The sequence below is a fragment of the Schistocerca americana genome, chromosome 3 (genome assembly GCF_021461395.2).
Source record: "Schistocerca americana isolate TAMUIC-IGC-003095 chromosome 3, iqSchAmer2.1, whole genome shotgun sequence".
Classification (NCBI taxonomy): Eukaryota; Metazoa; Arthropoda; class Insecta; order Orthoptera; family Acrididae; genus Schistocerca; species Schistocerca americana.
The window spans coordinates 876,930,667-876,952,950 of NC_060121.1; the positions used below are offsets into that span (position 1 = coordinate 876,930,667).

The window sequence follows — 22,284 nt, forward strand, 5'->3', positions numbered from 1 at the left end:
CACAATGGATGATAGCAAGATAACCTTTCTTAACTTTAATTCAAAAAGAGTGTGACAACTGCTGTAAAAATATTGCACGAGTAGAAATTTGTGATACGTCTAGCACAGAAAATAATGATGATCTACTGCAGGGCTTCCCAACTTGTGGTCCGTGGACCCCTTAGGGGTGGGCCGGCTCTTTCTAGGGGGTCCGCGGCCACCTTTCACCAAATCGTGTGAAATAATGACAAATTATTGAATAAAAATGTGAAAATCAAATTCATCACTATTTTCTTTTACGTGTGAAAAACGTGTACTTTTGCTTAAGGTCGTATCCCCAAGCATCCTTTGCGGTTCCCAAGTGAGAAAGTATACACAGTTTAGTGCCGGAGAATGCGGCTTCTCTGATCGACTGTATAGCAACAATACGGGGGTTGTTTGTGCGCCGGCTCACGGCGCTAGATGCGCTGAAACCATTTACGCTTGCGCGGAGTGAACTTTGTCAACCGGTCACAGCGCTTGCTGGCATGTATGTGGCCCCAGGCATCATTAAATGTTTAACTTGCTTTGGCAGTGCACTGCGTATTTCATAAGTCGATTTTTGACCAGTTTATTACTTCTAACATGGATTGGTGGCTGAAGTCAGGATCATTGAAGAAGGCTGCAGTTTCTCCATCGCCTTCACAACATTTTTCTTCGGATTTCACAACCCCCCCCCCCCCCCCCCCCCCACACACACACGACTGTTACGAAATATGCATGCTCCTTACATAACATTAGCCAAATAGTGGAAGTGAACAGACCATAAGCGACAGCTTGTCAACAGCGAACAGTTTGGACGTGACATTGATTGCTCTTGGCGGAAGACAGGTCCATCGTGTGAAATTTCAATTACCGAATAATTTTAATCAGGCTGTAGTGTGTTAGGGAGTAAATCCACTAGTAAGCGTCTGGATACAGTGAGAATTCCAATTGGATCGTTAATTTCAAGTTGTGTTCATTCATTTCTAAACCAAAGACTATTGATACTTCCGGGGAACATGGCACCTGGACTGACTAGGGGTCCGCCATGGATTTTCAACTGAAGAAGGGGTCCGCCAGGTGAAAAGGTTGGGAAGCCCTGATATACTGTATTCTGTGGTGAAACAAGAAAGTGAAAAGGTTTTATGTGATAGTGATGTACAAGACATTGCAGCAAGTGAGGCCTTAGAAAGGTTGAATGCTTCTTTGTAGTCCGTTGGTGAATCGCCAATTAAGAAGAAATGACTCTGTGAAGCAAATTATCCTAAGGAAAAACTAATTAAATTAACTTCAACAATTCAAACAAAGGTATTACTGCTTCCTTCCGAAAAAGAAGTGGTGGTACATGATCATGCAGAATCTGAGATGATCAGTCAGCTATAAGATAAATTTCGTACATGTACATCTCGAAGTAAACAGATGGAAATTCTTACCATTTTACCTAAAAGCTGGAGTGTTAAGAAGCTTCAAGATGAATTTAACGTAACATATTACATGGCTTGAAGAGTGAAAGATCTGGTGAAGGCCAAGGGAATTTTGTCTTCCCCAAACCCAAAACCTGGCAAGACTCTTGATCAAACTGCTGATTTTGTTAGAAACTTTTATTGTTCTGATGAGATAAGCAGGGCAATGCCTGGGAAAAAAGATTTTGTGCTTGTGAGAGATAACGGAGAAAAACTGCAAGTACAAAAACGGCTAATTTTAAGTAATTTGAAAGAAATTTACGCGAACTTTAAAGACTACCATCCACAACTCGACATTGGATCTTCGAAGTTTGCAGACCTACATCCCAAAAATTGTGTTTTAGCTGGAAGTAGTGGTACACATTGTGTCTGTGTGTGTACTACCCATCAAAACTTCAAACTCATGCTGACCGGATGTAACATTCCTCAGCTGACAAAGGATGAAGATAATCCAATAAAAACTTACAAAGACTGCATTGCAAGAGTTGTATGTAATCAGTGAATGTAAATTCTGCCCTGGCCCAGAAACATTTAAGACATATTTACTAGATTTGTTGAATACTAATGATATTGATAATATAACTTATCAGCAATGGGTTTCCGTTGATCACACATCTCTAGAAGCAATCATAAAATCATCTGACAACTTTATTGATTGTTTTTTGGTAAATTTAAATCGCTTACACGACATTCATTTGTTGCTAATCAACAATCAACCTTCCAAAAGAGACTGAGAAATGAACTTAAAGAAGGCAAGGTCTTAGCGATCTGTGACTTTTCTGAGAATTACTCCTTTGTCATCCAGGACGAAGTTCAAGGCTGTCACCGGACAAACATGCAAGCAACGATTCATCCCATTGTCGCTTATTACAAGGATGGGAACAATCTCGAGCACACAAGTCTTGTAATCATATCAGAATGCCTAACACTTGACACTGTTGCTGTGCATTTGTTCCAATCGTACTTGATGGACTTCCTGACTGTTAAATTCGGTAAAAAACCAAGAAAAATGCAGTATTTCTCTGATGGAGCAGCAGCTCATTATAAAAATAGGAAGAACTTTATCAACCTGTGTCATCATGAAGATGATTTCCAAACTGAAGCTGGATGGCATTTTTCAGCCACCTCGCCTGAGAAGGGAGCTAGTGATGGTGTTGGTGGAACGTTTAAATGACTTGCAGCTCGAGCAAGTCTGCAACAGCCATACAGTGATCAAATAATGATACCAACACAACCTCATATGTTTGCCAAGGGTAGCATAGAAGGAAAGAACTTCAAGTACACTACTTAAAAAAAAAAAAAAAAAAAACTTATGGAGAGATTTGAGAAATGCTGCAAAATTTTAGGGACACAAAAACTTCACACTTTTATTCCTTTTAGCAAGGACAAAATAATAAGAAAAGTGTATTCAAACTCTGATGATAGTAAAACTGAACTAGTGACAGTTTCTGACAGTGATAAAATACCATTCAAAGACATAAAAAGGATATGTTGCTTATAATGGACCCTGGTGGTTAACCTGTGTACTTGAAAAAAATCAGGAGAAGGATGAAATCACAGTTTCTTACATCCAGATGGACCGTCACCATCTTTTACATTTCCGAGTCATCCAGACATTCTTTCCATAAGCAGTAGGGGAGTAGTGACAATCGTGAGCCCTCAAACTGCTACAGGGCGAACATATAAGTTATCCAGTGCAGAAATGTTGATGTACAACAGACTGATTAGTTCTAAGTATGAAGAAGTGCACTAATAGGACACCTATTTGTAAATAATAGTCATTACTAACTGAATTTAGGTCTGATCTCAGGTATTCATCTTTCTGTGTTTTTTATTTATTTCTTGAAGTTTTCATTTTGTATTTATTAATTACGGAAGCATAAAACATATGTTCTTTTGTCAATTATACGTTATTTTTAATTTCTGCATTTTACAACAACATACAGTTGGTGAGAAGTAGGCGTAATATTTAAAATAAATTAGTTTTTACAAATTTTTAAAGCACCACCCTTAACATAAAATTGCTTTTAATAGTGATCCCTTGCTCATCCCAAGATGAAACTTTCAGAATATGTAGATGTAAAGTGTATCTTTCACATATATTTTTTTGAGAATTTTAAAAATACAGTTTTTCAAAATTCGGTAAATTCAACAATTAACTCTTTAAAAGAGCTTTCCAATGAAGTAAATTTTATTGTTCTAGCTTAATTAGAACACGTGTTGTAAAGAAAACAACATTGTTCCGCGAGTCAAAAATTTGTCATCTTTTCAATTTTTGAAGGTCCATTACACGGTAACTTTTCGTCAGAAAAATGTGAAAAAATTAATTTGTGTCATGATTTATGAGTAATATATGCATACTTAATTTCAAAAAAATCTGAGAGTTTCAGGTTGTAGCACTTGTTGATTTGACATGGAATTGCCCGTCTACAATTTATGTCCTCTCTACTACGACCATGATCAGTTATTTTGTTCCCCAATTAGCAGAACACATTTGCTACTTTAAGCGTCTCATTTCCTAATCTAATTCCCTCAGCATCACACAATTTTATTCGATTACATTCCATTATCCTCATTTTGCCTTTGTTGATGTTCATCTTACATCCTCCTTTCAAGAGACAGTCCATTCCATTCAACTGCTCTTCCAGGTCCTTTGCTGTCTGACGGAATTACAATGTCATCAGCGAACTCCAAGTTTTTATTTTTTCTCTATGGATTTTATTTCCTACACCAAATTTTTCTTTTCTTTCCTTTGGTGCTAGCTCAATATAAAGACTGAATAACATTGGGGTTAGGCTAAAGCGGTCTCACTTCCTTCCCAATCACTGCTTCCCTTTCATGCCCTCGACTCTTTATAACTGACATCTGGTTCCTGTAAAAATTGTAAATAGCCTTTTGCTCCCTGTATTTGACCCAACACCTTCACAATTTGAAAGAGTATTCCAGTCAAAATTGTCAAAGGCTTTCTCTAAGTCTACAAATGCTAGAAATATAGGTTTGCCTTTCTTAATCTATCTTCCAAGATAAGTCATAGGGTCAGTATTGTCTCATGTGTTCCAACATTTTTACAGAATCCAAACTGATCTTCCCCGAAGTAGGCTTCCACTAGTTTTTCCATTCGTCTGTAGAGAATTCGTGTTACTATTTTGCAGCTGTGATTTATTAGACTGAGAATTCTGTTATTGTAACACCTGTCAACATCTGCTTTCTTTGGGATTGGAATTATTATATTCTTCTTGAAGTCTGAGACTGTTTCGCCTGTCTCATACATCTTGATCATCAGATGGTACAGTTTTGTCAGGACTGGCTCTCCTTAGGCTATCAGTAGTTCTAATGGAATGTTGTTTACTCCCGGGGCCTTGTTTCGACTTAGGTCTTTCAGTGCTCTGTCAAATTCTTCACGCAGTATCATATTTCCCATTTCATCTTCATCTACGTCCTCTTCAATTTCCATAATACTGTCCTTACCCTTGTATAGACCCTCTACAAACTCCCTCCACCTTTCTGCTTAGAACTCATTTTCCATCTGAGCTCTTGATATTCATACAAGTTGTTCTCTTTTCTCCAAAGGTCTCTAATTTTCCTATAGGCAATATCTATGTTACCCCTGGTGATATATGCCTCTACATCCTTACATTTGTCTCTTGCCATCCCAGCTTAGCCATTTCACACTTCCTGTCAATCTCATTTTTGAGACTTTGTATTCCTTTTTGCCTGCTTGATTTTTATATTTTCTCCTTTCATCAATTAAATTCAATATTTCTTCTATTACCCAAGGATTTATGGAGTTTAATTTTGTGAAATATCTCCCAACACACCACTGAAAATTTGACGTGCCCTGTAGATATTGTTAATTAAGTCCTCCAGCTAGTGGTGGCAGGAACAGCTATGTGATGGCATGGAATGGTAGCCCCACACCCACACTGTAACGATTTTTTTGGGGGGGGTGGGGTGGGGGTGGGGGGTGTAAACCTTGCCTGCCTCTCGCCGTGCAGGCAACGTAACCAAGCGAAAGCAGACATCACACACGGAGTTAAAAGTCAAAAGTCGGATCAATGTTATAACATTTTTAATAAAGTTCCTAAATGAAAAAATTACGTCACCAGGAAAGGAAACAGTACAAAACAAAGTGAAGTACAATAGAAAACAATGGCTCTCATACAGCATTACCAATTCAGGAACATGGAACTGATCGGGAAACTTCAAAGTTACCATAATATACGTGTTCGCAAACTCACTGGTTTCGTCACAACACTTTTACTCCAGGTAATAAATAACAGTACGATACATACCTATGATGCCTGTATTTTGTGAATCCTTCACTTCCGAAGTCCAATCCTGTAGGTACAACCTTCACGTCACGTTTCTTAAGCGCATAGTCAATTATACATTCGTTTTCTTCAGGCTACAAAAGAGCAGAGATAGTTATAAGAGCATGTGGAAACATAATGCTTCTAAAGTACACGACAATACAACTGAAAATGGTTATACACAAGCATTCTCGACGAAATGTTGCGGGCCATACGGGATGCCAAAGTATGAGAAATTACCTCCCACATGCTACAATAATTTTTTGGTCATAAACACTTTCTCTGCATAGTAACATTACGGAAATACGTCTCCCACCTCAGGAGCAGGTAAATAAGTAAATGTGAACTACTGTATTTAATATAAATATTATACTGCGAGAAATCAAACAATTATTACATTTCCAAATTTTTCAAAAATCACAGCTTAACACAGTCGGCACTTATCGGGGAGAGGATATGAGTGTATATACGATAGGGAAACGGCATGAAGTGTTGGGTTATTGGAACTGTATCCATAAATTTACTTCCTTTCAAATAAAAAATAACTAGTTTTTCCTGATCAAAATGGTGTATATTTTCGAGTGTTCAGTCGTGTTGATGACATGTCTCAAAAAATAGCATCGTCAAACCCAGCTTGCCAAGCAAAACTCGCCATATATTTATAAGTTCACAATGACCACCAATACGGCGCAAAATATTTTGTATCAATCCTCAATTCCCGCGAAACTCTGCTACTTCCCAAATTACGACAGCTCTGTCCAACCACGATACTCACAGCATCGTCTTTCCAACAAGATCAAAAACCTACTTGGAGCGAGGCACTTGGAACCCTCGTTGCTTGTCGCACGTTGACCACAGGCGTCTAGTGCCAACAACTCGCAATGGATCATGGTAGCGTGACCATAGCGACATCTATCGGTTTGGTCGGTAGTTGAAGATCCCTTCAACGACGTTAGCTCCCGACGCCTGAATCAGTTCTCCATAGAGATGGGCAAACTGAAACACGTAACTGTTTCGAAACAAATGAAACAGTACAATGTAATGTTTCGATACGCTGTTTCGAAACAGTTTGTGTTTTGTAATCTAATAAACCTAGACATTTTATCATCTTGAATGTCTACTGTATAGCTATGTCCATATAAACACAAATGAGGTGCGAGAGCGCTAATCATATCGCAGGAAGTATGAAACTATCACTTAGGCGTCTTGGCAGTTTCGTATTTCATGCAGCAAATGCGCTGCTTTCGTGTCGTGCGACTTTCATGCTTTTCGATTGGCTGAGGACAGCCATAGCTGAAGACAGAAGAACCACCACGAACGAAACTGGAGGTGGGAGCGAACTGCAGAAACAACGGATATGGTACTGGGATTCCCACATTCCGCTAGTATGGGAATATACCCATCCTGCTAATTCCCATGCACACAAAGGGAATCATTGTGGATAATAGGCACAGTGACTATAGACTCACAAATAATGCCAAATAATTCGAATAAATAACAAAATATAACAGAAAAAATTTTGTCTTTCAAGGTGTTTCGAACCGTTACTATAAATTCACCATGCTTCCCAGCCCTTCCCGTTCACCATTACACTATCAATGATATGTCAAACAGATTGCTTGCAATTATACCTACATTAAATTTATGCATATGTATAATAACTGTCACTCTACGCCTTTTTTTTTTATTCAAAATGTTCTAGGCTTACTTGCGTTTCCTAATATGATTACTGTACTTGAACAGAGAAACGTATGTTATAAAAAAAGGTGTAATTTAACTGAATGATTTTCACATATTTATTATTTTGAATGTGAATAGTATGCGTTGTTTGGTTAATGTTTATAAAGCAAATGTTACGCCATTTCGGAAAAGGACAGTCATCTACAAACGAAGCTTTATTTTCGGATATCTTAAGCTTCATGCTATTGCTTGTCAAAACGATTTCGACACTCTGGAAAGTGTTTCACGAAATGGTATGTTGTGTTTCAGTACCTGTGCCGAGCCCGAATCTCGTCCGACACAGAGCGGAATGAAACATCACTGTTTCGTAGACTTAGCCACTGTTTCTATGTTTCGATACAGTGTATCGATATGTGGAACTGTTTCAGTGTTTCGGAACGGCTGTGGTTCACTGTTTCGAAACAGTGGTGTTTCATTCCGCCCCTGTCTCGGATATCCGGACCAGATTCGATCTCGAGCCACACACAGAAACTGTATCGCTGTTTCAAAATAAGGCTGTTTCAGTCCACCTGTGCTTGGAACGGACTGATTGTATCGAAACAGTGATGTTTCATTCCGCTCTGTGTCGGACGAGATTCGGGCTCGGCACAGGTACTGAAACACAACATACCACTTCGTGAAACACTTTCAACACTGTCGAAATCGTTTTGAAAAGCAATAGCATGAAGCCTAAGATTTCTGAAAATAAAGCTTCGTTTCTAGATGACTGTCCTATTCCGAAATAGCGTAACATTTGCTTTATAAACATTAACCAAACAACGCATACTATTCACATTCAAAATAATAAATATGTGAAAATCATTCAGTTAAATTACACTTTTTTTTATAACATACATTTCTCTGTTCAAGTACAGTAATCATATTAAGAAACGCAAGTAAGCCTAGAACATTTTGAATAAAAAAAAGGCGTAGAGTGACAGTTATCATACATATACATAAATTTAATGTAGGCATAATTGCAAGCAATCTGTTTGACATATCACTGATAGTGTAATGGTGAATGGGAAGGGCTGGGAAGCATGGTGAATTTATAGTAACGGTTCGAAACATCTTGAAAGACAAAATTTTTTCGGTTATATTTTGTTATTTATTCGAATTATTTGGCATTATTTGTGAGTCTATAGTCACTGTGCCTATTATCCACAATGATTCCCTTTGTGTGCATGGGAATTAGCAGGATGGGTATATTCCCATACTAGCGGAATGTGGGAATCCCAGTACCATATCTGTTGTTTCTGCAGTTCGCTCCCACCTCCAGTTCCGTTTGTGGTGGTTCTTCTGTCTTCAGCTATGGCTGTCCTCAGCCAATTTAAAAGTATGAAAGTCACACGACACGAAAGCAGCGCATTTGCTGCATGAAATACAAAACTGCCAAGACGCCTAAGTGATAGTTTCATACTTCCTGCGATATGATTAGCGCTCTCGCACCTCATTTGTGTTTATATGGACATACCTATACAGTAGACATTCAAGATGATAAAATGTCTAGGTTTATTAGATTACAACACACAAACTGTTTCACTGTTTCGAAACATTACATTGTAATGTTTCATTTGTTTCGAAACAGTTACGTGTTTCAGTTTGCCCATCTCTACTGTTTCGATGCAATCAGTCCGTTCCAAGCACAGGTGGACTGAAACAGCCTTATTTTGAAACAACGATATAGTTTCTGTGTCTGGCTCGAGATCGAATCTGGTCCGGATATCAGAGACAGGGGCGGAATGAAACACCACTGTTTCGAAACAGTGAACCACAGCTGTTCCGAAACACTGAAACAGTTCCACGTATCGATACACTGTATCGAAACATAGAAACAGTGGCCAAGTCTAGTTCTCCAGCTTGCCTCTTGACAAACAAACACCGCGACAATGTTTCTCGTACATATTCTATTTATATTCACGGCAATCCAGAGTGGAATACTTCGCCACGTTGTCTTACAATGTACATCATTCTACTCGACCCTGACTACGTCATTCCCACACGTCTGTTTAGATTGCCCCATAACGCTTTTTTCCCCCTCTGCGTAGCATATAACGCCATAAACAATTTCATTTTTCTCCTTTAATAGAGCTGAGTTTTGCAGTTAATAAAATGTTACTGACTGAAAATTGCATTTTCGATTTACTTTCTTATTTATAGACAGTATAGGGCGCCAGATCTGTCGTTATTGGAAAATCTGAACCATTTGTTGCTTTCAGATAGATCGCTCAAAGAAGGAACACTCAATGGAAAAAATATTCAAGTCGTCAGTGAACATTTGCTATTTTCCACTAAAACAAAGCAAAATGATGAAATTAAGAATAAGAGGACCGAAACACATCAAAACACTAATATAATAGCAGTGGGCTTGGGGAAAATATAAGGTTAGCTCCGGATGTTTGCAGACAACAACAAAATTCTCACCACCAACACGACCTCACAACATTGTTATTCAGAAACCTCGACGTCATGTGACGACCTATGTAAATACCGCTTAAGTCGCAAGAGGTGATTTTCCTGCAGTTTAGCAAAACAGCATATTTATACAAAGTTATATCACTAGCGGAGTAACAGATTTCACTCGAAAATATAACTAAAAAACCGCAAAGGGCACTTACAGTGCCTCTGGCTCTTCTGTGGATGATATGAAGTGATTACTTTCGTATTACTACTTCAATTACAGTAATACCTTTTTAGGTAAATTTGTTGATAGTGACACTCATGATTTTTTCCAAATACAGTATGTTGCGATTATTGAGGTTGTGGTTCGGTTGGGACTAAATTTTTTCTGGAAATAATTTGTTCATAGGTAACTACATCATCTGTGAAAAGTATGAGATAGCCATTTATGTATCACAGAAACACCATTGCCCGAGGGTATACTAGATATCATTTCAGTGACTGTAGACAGCTCTCCATCCAGGATTGACAGCTCTCCATCCAGGATTACAAACTGTATCCTGTCAGTCAATAAATTTTTGATCCTGTTTTTTAGAAGATGTCAACTTGGCAATGAATCAGAAGCCTTTTGAAAGACTAGAAATACCCAATCAACCCATTTCATTTATCCATGGCATTCAGGATATTGTGTGTAAAAAGCACTAGTTGAGCACTGTGTAGTTGACTTTTATGAACTAATGCAGACTTCCATGGAGGAGGTCATTTTCTTCTAGGTAGGTCCTAACATTTGAGCACAATGTACACTCAAAATTGGTGTGGTTTTTGTCATTTGTTGACAAATTGCCTGTTTGGCTTTTGTGTTGCAATCTTCATTCAACATTGAACAACTTTCCTGATGTTTCACCACCACAAGTGGCTGGTATTGTCAAAGATTCAACCTCCACTATTGGTGGTAGACCAGAGACAACCATGTGGTCGGAGTTGTCTGTACCTTTTACGCCAACATGTGAGGGCTTTAACCCTAGTCATTACCACTGTCGATCTCCCCTTGATCCATTGCTACCTGCAATGATTTGTTTGCTGCAATTTGTTGAAACTACTGTCACATTTGTGAATTTCTATGGCTTCCTTGAACAAGCAGGCATGGTAGCTCTTCTGCGCAATAAGAACCTCTGTACCGGTGAATTTTTTTATGTGGTCAGTCTCATACAGCATTGCTCTGCCATGGCTGATTTCTCCACCTGTCTTAATCTGCAATACTGTTTACATGTGGTGATCCTGGTAATGATGGACTGTACAGTCATTCTAACATAGACTTTTCCAAATATACAAAATAAATAGTATATTTACAATATCGTGGGTGGTCTTCTTTTGTTCTGTGCGGATCTGAGCAGAAGATACATGACCTACTAAATCTGATCTTCTCTCTCAGCAGGCAAACTGAGGAATCCACAAAACACAAAAGCCCTACCAACTCGGCTGTATGGGTTACCAAAAATCTATAAAGATGATGTCCCATTAAGACCGAATGAGAGTACTCCTGGATCACTGATGTATAAACTGTGAAATACTTGGTCTCTCTGCTTCAGCTGCACATGGGAAAGACCGACACAATCCATCGAGAAGCTGAAGATTGGTTGGATTAAAAGAGGGGAAAGGGACCAAACTACGAGGTCATCAGTCCCTTGTTCCGAATACAAAAGTACCAAAAGTGTGAGAATAAAACAAACAAGACTGACAACTCAAAACAGAATGAAAGGAAAAATCATAAGAACGATGAAGGGCAACAAACATTTAAATATTTAAATGGACAAAAGAGGACAAGAAAACCACAGAAACACAAGAAACGGGATGAAGAGATTAAAACAACAAAGCAGATTACCTTGGCAGGCTGACCATGAGAATAAAAAAGGAGAAGCCACCCACCCTGCAACACATCAAAACCTCCACCCTAGAAGCACTGGGGGGAGGACACAGAGGGACAAAGGACATGCACTAAAACTTAGATCAATTGATAAAACCCACCCTCAGAAATAAAATGTAAAACTAAATCAGCCAATGAGGCATTGTCAGAAAAAATTAGTGGCAACAAGTCCAGTAACCCAAGATTTCGTCGCTGGGCAGTGAAAGTGGGACAGTGCACCAGAATATGGGTCACTGTCAACTGGGTGCCACACCGACACTCAGGCAGGTCTTCACAGCGCAGGAGGTAACCGTGGGTCGCCCAAGCGTGGTCAATGCGGAGCTGGCAGAGGACAACCGATTCCCTGCGAGAGGCCCGCATGTAACACTTCCACACATTCGTAGTCTCCTTATGACACACAGTTGGTTGTTATGCCACTCCGTCTTTCAAAGCCGAAAAACCCTACAGCCTAAGTCAGAATGCAGGTCAGATTCAGAGATGCCCATCTCCAGAAGCAGTTTCCGTGTAGCCTGTTGGCAAGTTTGTTGCCTGGGATGCCGACGTGTCCTGGGATCCACACAAACACCACTGAATGATGGAACGGTCCAGGGCAGAGATGGACTCCAGGATGGATGCTACCAAGGGATGGCGAAGGTAGCACTGGTTGATAGCTTGTATGATGCTCAAGTACACAGAAGAAACGATTCCCCGGGGCATGAACGGATATACTGAAATGCACGAGAGATGGCCACCAGCTCTGTAGTGAATACACTGCAGCCATCGGGCAAGGAATGCTGTTCAAAATGGCCTCTGTGGACGTAGGCGAAGCCAACATGACCATCAGCCATTGAGCCATCAGTGTAAACCGCTTAGAGCCCCAGAACGTCAAGAATAGAGAGTGAGTGACAGTGGAGAGCGGCAGGAGTAACTGAGTCCTTAAGGTCATTTGAAAGGTCCAGATGAATCTGCAGCCTAGGTGTACACCATGGAGGTGTATGCGGATGGACCTGGATGGGAGGTGGTAAAGGGAAGGACTCCAGTTCAGACAGGAGGGAAACCACGCGAACTACAATCGTTAGCTCTGACCTGGGCTGCCGATGCAGGAGATGAACTGCCACGGGTGGAAAAAGGAGATGGTAATTTGGATGCTCAGGAGAACTATCAATGTGTGCAACATAACTGGCGAGCAGTTGGGCACCTCGGATCTGCAATGGAGGGACTCCGGCCTCCACCTGGACTCTGGTCACGGCACTGTTCTAATAGCTCCCATCGCTCGACAAACGCCACAGTGGTGCACTGGGTCGAGTGCACACAACGTTGAGGGCGCCGCCAAACCATAAATCAGACTCCCATAGTCAAGGCGGGATTGAACAAGGGCTTTGTAGAGCTGCAGCAGAGTAGAGCGATCTGCACCCCAGTTGGTGTTGATCAGGCAGCGGAGGGCACTGAGGTGCTGCCAGCACTTCCACTTAAGCTGACGAAGGTGAGGTAGCCCAGTCAACTGGGTGTCGAAAACCAGTCCTAAGAATCGATATGTCTCCACTACAGTGAGTGGATCGTCATGAAGGTAAAGTTTTGGTTCCTGATGAACGGTACAATGCCGACAGAAGTGCATGACACATGACTTAGCGGCCAAAAACTGGAAGCCGTGGGTGAGAGCCCATGACTGCGCCTTATGGATGGCTCCCTGCAGGCACCACTCAGCAACACCAGCTGGATGAGCAGTATGAAATGCAGAAGTCGTCTGGATACAGAGAGGGTGAAACAGACGGCCCTAAAGCTGCTGCTAGACCGTTAACGGCCACTAAAAATAGTGATACACTCAATACAGAGCCCTGCAGGACCCAATTCTCCTGGATATGGGGGGAACTAAGGGAGGCACCAACTTGGACGTGGAAAGCACGGAACGACAGGAAATTCTGGATAAAAATTGGGAGACCCCACCCGTATAATGTGGCAAGGATATGATGTCACCAGGTGGTGTCATACATTTTGCTTGGATAAAAAAAAAAAAAAGACTGCAAAAAGGGGTTGGCATCTACAAAAGGCTGTTCTGATGGCAGATTTGAGAGAGAGAAGATTATCATTGGTAGAGTGACCCTGGCAGAAGCCGCACTGACATGGAGCCAGTAGGCCACGTGACTCCAGAACCCAACCCAACCCAACCGCCGACACACCATACGTTCTAGCAGCTTGCAAACAATGTTGGTGAGGCTAATGGGCCGATAGTTATCCACATCAAGCGGATTTTTGCCGGGTCTGAGCACTAGACAAATGATGCTCTCCCGCCACTGCAATGGAAAGACGCCATCGCACCAGATCCGGTTGAAGATGACAAGGAGAAGGCACTTGTAGTTAGACGAAAGATGTCTGTGGATCCGATCCGGCCCAGGAGCTGTGCCGGGGCAATGTGCAAGTGCGCTGACAAGCTTCCACTTTGTAAATGGGGCATTATGGGGTTCACTGTGGCGTGTAGTGAACGAGAGGACTTTCCTTTCCATCCGCCATTTGTAGGTGTGAAAGGCTGGGGGGTAGTTCTCCGATGCAGAGGCTCGAGCATAGTGCTCAGCACAGTGCTTGGCAATCGCATTTGCATCGGTACATAGCATGCCATTGATTGTAGCGCTAGGGACACCTGTTGGGGTCTAGTACCCAAAAAGATGTCTGATCTTCGTCCAGACTTGGGAAGGTGACGTATGGCACTCAATGTCGACACATGCCTCTCCCAACATTCTTGTGTCTGTCATTTTAGAAGCTGGCGCATACGGGCACGGAGCTGCTTAAGGGCTATCAGATGCTCTAGGGAAGGGTGTCGTTTATGTAGCTGTAGAGCTCGCCAACGCTCTGTAATTGCTTCATCAACTTCCGGCGACCACCAAGGGACTGCCTTTCGCCACGGACACCCTAAAAAGTGGGGGATTGCGTTTTCTGCTGCAGAAACGATTGTGATAGTCACCTGCACAACCATTACATTGATATTACCATGTGGGGCCAGAGTCAACAATGACATCAGAGGTGAAAGTTTCCCCAGTCTGCCTCGTTTAAAGCCCATCTGGGAAAGTGTCCATGGCCTGAAGCCAGGGCAGTGACAGGAAGATGGGGAAGTGGTCACTACCACACAGGTCGTCATGTGCTCTCCAGTGGATACATGGGAGAAGTCCTGGGCTGCAAATTGATAAATCAATGGCCGAGTAACTACCTCAAGCCACAATGAAATGTGTGGCAGCCCCAGTATTTAAGAGGCAGAGGCGGACTGAGACAGTACAGTTTCGACATCTTTGGCTCAGCCAGTAAGCACGGTGTCACCCCACAAGGGGTTATGGGCGTTAAAATCTCCCTAAAGTGGGAAAGGTTTAGGGAGTTGATCAATCAGCGCAGCTAATACATTCAGGGGTACTGCACCATCTGGATGAAGATATACATTGTAGACAGTTATTTCCTGTGTCGTCCTTATTCTGACAACCATAGCTTCAAGAGGGGTTTGAAGGGGCACATGTTCACTACAGACTGAGTTTAGACAAACGCAAACTCCACCTGAGACTCCATTGTAGTCTCTATGGTTCCTGTTTTATCCCTCATAGCCACGGAGGGCAGGGGTCCGCATTGCTGGGAACCAGGTTTCCTGAAGGGCACTGCAAAAAGCAGGTGTAAAGCTTAACAGTTGCCATAGCTCAGCCAGGCGGTGGAAAAAACTGCCACAATTCCACTGGAGGATGATGTGATTGTGAGACTGGGAAGGCATGAAACACTCAATGAAGTAGCCTATGTCTCAGGTCACCTGTGGCCACCGACTTTTTGCCTGAGCAGTCTATATCCAATGTGTCTCAGAGTCCGGCCAGATCCAGGTCCTCAGCAGACGCCAGAATCTCCACCATATCCTCAGACACAGAGATTGTAGGCAGTGGTGGTGTGGGTGCCACTGCAAGTTCCTTGTTCTTAAGGGTTCTTCTTTTTCTATTTCTTGTGCTGTTCCTTGGGTTTCCCTCGCTGGGAGGACTTCACTATCAGTCTCCAGGACTGAGGATGAGTGTGAAGCCCTATGACCAGCTGCATTTGGGCTCTTCAGCCGTTGGCGGGTGTCATCTTTCCCACTAGCAGAAATCTGTGAAGGGAGTGACCCAAGGGACCCCCTCCTAGCGAGAGGAGCCAAAGAAGCCTTATGCTTCACTGGCTCAGAAGTGGGGACTAATCCCCGATGGTCGGGGGAGGGGGGAGGGTAGTATTGCTCCTGAAGTAGGTGGTGCAGGAGCAACAGGGAGGGAAGTGCCCGCCCACCATCAAGGTGGCAGGGTGTAGTCTCCCGGTTCTGAGAGGCGACACGAATTTGAGGAACTGATGGGGTGAGAACTGTTCTCGTGGCGGTGGCGTATGAGATCATAGCCACAGGATGTAGGCACTCAAATTTCCTCTTAGCCTAGGTGTAGGTCAGTCGGTCATACCATGATTTTCCTCCCTTTCTGTAAAATCCTGCAGTCTGGCGAGCAAGGTGAATGATGCCCTCCGCAGTTGACACAGATGGGAGGTGGGGCGCATGGAGTATTGGGATGCAATGAACACCCACAATCTCGACAGGTGGGGCTGGAAGTACAGCGGGAAGACATATGGCCGAACATCCAGCACTTAAAGCATCACATCGGGGGAGGGATATATGGCTTGACGTCACAGTGGTAGACCATCACCTTGACCTTCTTGGGCAAGGTGTCACCCTTGAAGACCAAGATTAAGGCACTAGTTGCAACCTGGTTATCCCTCAGAGCCCGATGGATGCACCAGATGAAATGAACACCTTGCTGCTCTAAATTGGCATGCAGCTCGTCGTCAATTCCTGTGGAATATAATACACTGGTCCATATTTAAGTTCTTATGATGGTAACAGAAACATCCCCCAATTTGCCACAAGCGAGTAATGCCCATGACTGGGCAGAGGATGCTGTTTGTATCAAAACTAACACAGAGCGCATTTTGGCCAAGCCCTCCACCTCCCCAAACTTGTCCTCTAAATGCTCCACAAAAAACTGTGGCTTCATGGACATGAAAGATTCCCCCTCAACTATCGTACATATGAGGTACCGGGGCGAATAAACTTCACTGCCATCCTTAGTGTGGCCATTGAGGTGAACGACTTGGGGTCATATTTCTTAGAATTAAAGCTAGACTTTGCCCACTTAGGGACTGCTGGCAGCGGACCACCAGCAAGAGATGGCGTACTACACTTCATGGCATGTCATCCGCCCTGATACCACCCACTCCGACCAGGGGCCCTCCACATGGGCGCCATCCAGCCACAGCAAAGGCCACCGGGCAGGATGGCCATTGCCGGGAGTCCTGATGCCCCAGGGTGACGGGCATCTACTCCTTGGCATACATGGGGAGTTAGCAGCGCAGGCATCAGCAGAGCAATCCTCCTGTTGTCAGGGGGCTACAACCAACTCGGTACATGGCGATCCCACCACAACGTACTGGCTACTGTGCTGGATATGAGGTACAAAGAAGTCCATGGACATCGTCGGCACAGAAAGTGACACTACAAAGTGCATGGTGGAAAACGCACCCAGGAAGGTGTCCTCACCCAAGAGATGGAGAATGGGCAACAGTGCAACACGACGACGAGAAAGTGGGCTAAAGATCTCAATGCACAATGGACACGATACACCATGTAAGGCGCCCTTCCCCAATTGGCTCGCTCTTTGTGAAAATTTTGAAAAATGGAGGTCAAACCCCATAGCGGACCATCACGTAAAGGCTGAAACGTGTGAGACTCCTTTTAGTAACCTCTTACGACAGGCAGGAAAACCTCTGTCCTATTATTACCCCTGGACCCGCAGGATGAGAGAAGCTGGAGAGCCTAAACTTGGATCAGATGACATTCTCGTCAGCTTTAAATTTTTTTTATTTTTATTTTTTTTTATCACTCAATGACTCTCTGGAGCACATCAGTTTCATTTGCCTGCAGGATATCACCAAGCTCTTTCTTGGCGTCTCTTACCCCACAAGCTACTTTACATGGAATGGCAATTCTAAAAACAGCTGAAAGGTGTTGCCCTGGGTGGTCCACTTAGTCCAGTGGTTGATAATTTTGAGAGACAGGGATTGGACTTGGCACCTTGGAAACCGGAAGTGTGGTACAGGTACGTCAACGGCACCTTCGTCATGTAGAGCCAAGGTGACGAACAGTTTGGTGACTCCCCCAGACATATGAACAGCCTCCATGTCAACATGGAATTTACTATGGAAATAGACAAGGACCAACAATTACCCTTTCTATATGTGCTGGTCACAAGGAATGATGAGAACCTGGGCCACAGTGTGTATAAAAATACTGACACTCATGGACTGATACCTGCATAAACTGTCAAATCGACTCCTAAGCAAGAAAAAAGGAATAAACAACAGTCTTGTAACAGATGCAAGACGGATATGTGAGCTGCAGGGCCTCGGACACGAGATGTAACACTTGGAATCTGTTCTAAGGAGTACTGGGTACTCCATCAGCTGCATAAGAAGTGTCATGAAACCCAACACTTAACTAAGTGATACATCGGAACATGAAATGTTGGGTACTGCCTTTCTGCCATACATCCTCAGGATGACAGAAACAAATGCAATGTAAATACTATTTACAAACTGATCACGAAAATCAGAGAATCTTACATTGGCAAATGACAAAAGGAACCAACCCTGATGTCAGGAATATACAATGTATCAAGGGGCTTGTTATAATTTTTTGAAAAACATACTGCCTATCTGGGCAGCGTGGAGGGTAAAAATCGTAGAGGGAGACCAAGAGATGAATACACTAAGCAGATTCAGAAGGATGTAGGTTGCAGTAGGTACTGGGAGATGAAAAAGCTTGCACAGGATAGAGTAGCATGGAGAGCTGCATCAAACCAGTCTCAGGACTGAAGACCACAACAACAACAACACTGCCTATCTTTCTGGAGGATGTGCCGTGTCAGGACAGACTACAGATGTGGTTCACACATGATGGCACACCAGCACATTTTCTCTGCATTGTGCGTTGGCACCTGATGAAGGCATTTAAAAACCAATGGACTGCTCCAGAAAGTCCCATACCTTGGCCTGCTCATTGCCTGGACCTAAATCCACTAGACTTCTGGTTATGGGGACACATGAAGCAATTGGTCTATGCCACTCCATTAAATGATGTGTAGGCACTAAACAATCAAGTCTTCCATATAATATAGGAAGGATATCAACAGGAGTTATAAAGACAGCCACAAAAAGCAAAAGAAGAAAAGCACAAAAATAATTTGACCATGTATGCTACAAGGAAAGGAGCTACAGGCATTACACATAGCACAAACATAGAGAGGACAGTCAGATATAACTGACTATGCAGGAAAAAGATGGAAATACAAACCTACAATTAAAAGGGAATGAGCAGAATATACTAAGAAGGAAGCAGGAAAATTAACAAAGGATGCAGAACCAGACCAATTCATAAGTATAGGGAAGAAAGTCTCACTCCCAACAGCAGAAATATACGTGGAAGAATGAGAAACACGTTTCTCAGAAATAGTGAATAAACATAAAAAAGACAAACATTGGTAAGTCCAGATAGTCTACTAGCTGAACAACATCTAGCAGTGGAAACTCCAGGTTGGAATATCAACAATTACAGATAGGATACATTGCTACTCAACGTAAAGATGACACACTGAGTTACAGACAAGTACAATGAAAAGACTGTTACACACTTTGCTTTTGACTAAATCCTCCTTCAGAAAACAACCCCCCCCCCTCCCCCCCCCCCCCCCCACACACACACACACACAAAAGCAGGCACACCTCAGGCACACACGACTGCTTTCTCTGGCTGCTTTGGAAATGGAAATGAAGTCCCATGGTTCTTGACAGAACATATAGGAGAATGATGCAGGAGACCTGCACCACTGTACTAGGCAAGGTCCTAATAGTGGTGGTTTGCCATTGCCTTCCTCCAACCGTAATGGGGATGAATAATGATGATGAAGGCGACACAACAACACCCAGTCATCTCGGGGCAGCTGAAAATCCCTGACCCTACCGGGAATCGAACCCAAGACACTGCGCTCAGGAAGCGAAAACGCTACCGCGAGACCATGAGCTGCAGACCAGGCCGCTTTAGCTGAACTTAAAAAAAAGGCATATGAAATTGGGAAGCAACGGACACTGCACACAGCTTCGAATTAATAACAACTACTGAACTCAGACAAGCAATCCGTGGAGGAAGAAACAAAAAAGCAGCACATCCAGACAACATGTACATAGAACATCTCAAAGACATTGACAGCAAGGAGTAACTATGGAAGGATCTGATGAACAAGTGCCTACAGCCAGGAAAAATCCCTGAACTCGGAAATAGTGACAATAAAAATTCTGTACAGAGGGAAGGAAGACAGAGCATTCCTGGATTCATTCCAATGAGTCATGCTAGAAAACACTTCCTTCAAAATATTTATGTAAGTGCTCAATGCAGCTGAGGGAAAAATCCTGGAATGCCAATTTGGCTTTATGATCTAGGGTGGGGAGTGTTTGGTACAGGCAGTGAAATACTTTTCAGACCGAATAAAAAGACACATTGAGACACCAAAGGGGAAAGTACTATGTTGTCTGTGTGGATCTCAAGAAAGTGATCGACTCAGTAAATAGAGGAAAACTAATGGAGCAATTGAAAGGCATGACTGCAGAGAAAGATATGCTAGTGAGAACAACTGAGGCATGCCTTTAATGAAATCTGACCCACATATAGAACAACGTTGAAATTTCAGAAAATCTCAGTTCTAAGCAGACCCTATGACTAAAGCCTGGTTCAACATCCTTATAGCAGATGTGACAAACACAATACGGGAAAACTCAAAAGCAGAAATGATTGTGTACACAGATGACATGGTGATAGTATTGGCGATAAGAAAGGTCATACATAAGGCACTAAATCGACTAGAAACTCTGGCAAAAGTAAATGATCTAAAAGTAATTCAACAGAAGACAATTCAATTGACATTCAGGAAGAGGGGGAGGGGGGAATCACCCAAGACTACAACTTTACACAATGAACACTACAAATAGTAGAGAAATATGAATAAATATCTTGGAACTATATTATGGACAACAGCAACAACTTTTGGTTTTCCTACTTACAACAGAGCAACAGCAGCCATCAAAGCCTCATACAATATCCCGAACATATCTAATCTATTGACAAGCACAGCAATGACACTATTCAAAGTAGCAGTGGCACCAGTCATAATATATGAACTAGAGATTATAAGGGACAAACTTAAGATTGGTGATATGAAAAGAATGGAAAAAGTCAAGATGATGTTCATGAAATGCTTGCTGACGGGAGGGAAAACACTGCCCTCCCAATTAAAATAGGAACTGTCAATGAGACTTATTTCAAGAGGCCATCAGATTATAACACGGTCTACCATCCGCGCGACCATATCAGGAACTTATTAACAATATGGACCAGAAGAATGAGATAGATCCAAAGTTCTAAAACACACCAGCCGACTAAATGACAGCCGGACCACAGAAATATAACAACAATGCTCGCAATACACGAATTTCATCATAAAATATGTACCAACAATAAATCACATGAACCAACTGAAAAGTGTAAATGTGTGCCAGGTAAACAAGGACGTAAAAAACACATCATAACATGCAGAAAGTGAAATAAAAAAGTAATGGACTACAACTTGCATAAATCTGTACATTAATGACCACTCTGAGCACACTTTTCTTGTTAATAATGAGTAAGCAGTCATCTAGAATTATTGCTTATAACTTGCCGGAGACTTGATGAGAAGTTAGTTATGCCTTGTCAAGTATTTAAACCCATAATGATGATGATGATGATGATGATGATGAGGTCCCATAGTCCAAGGAGCGTAGGGAACAATGTGGGAGACCCGTACCGCTGATTAGGCGAAGTCCTAGCAGAGGTGGTATGCCATTGCCTTCCTCCGACTTTAATGGGGATGAATAATGATGATGATGATGAAGAAGACAACACAAAAACACCCAGTCATCTCAAGGCAGGGGAAATCCCTGACCCTGCCAGGAATCGAACCTGGGACCCCGTGCGCGGGAAGCGAGAATGCTACCACAAGACCATGAGCTGCGGACTAAACCCATAAAGAATGGTATAAGTGAATAGGGGCCTTTACAGAAGCTACCAAAAAATGTAGAGCGACTTATCAGAGCACTGCAGTGAACTTTCGGTGATAAATGCAGAATGCAAATATTTCATTCACAACTTGTAGAAAGTTTTCAAGCAATAAAGTATGATGAAATCGTCATTTACAAATGATATGTCAGGGTTATGTAATCATAAATGTGTCACAGTCACATTTTTGAACATCTGTCACAGATGCTAGTACTAGTCTGGTAAACATTTTGTAATTAAGAATTCTGAGTAAGTTTCTGATCACGTGCTGTTAAGAGTCACCGAAAATAAATTCTGAAATTAAAATGAAAGATT

At 42.4% G+C, this 22,284-nt stretch overlaps 1 protein-coding gene across 1 annotated transcript in view; it reads right to left on the reverse strand.

The window, feature by feature from the left end:
* LOC124605157 (25S rRNA (cytosine-C(5))-methyltransferase nop2) overlaps positions 1–22,284 on the reverse strand; it is a 145,851-nt gene that overhangs the window by 8,215 nt on the left and 115,352 nt on the right. Inside the window, exon 10 of the mRNA XM_047136639.1 lies at positions 5,756–5,868. Coding sequence (XP_046992595.1) covers positions 5,756–5,868 — 113 coding nt within the window. The remainder of the gene's footprint in view (positions 1–5,755; positions 5,869–22,284) is intronic.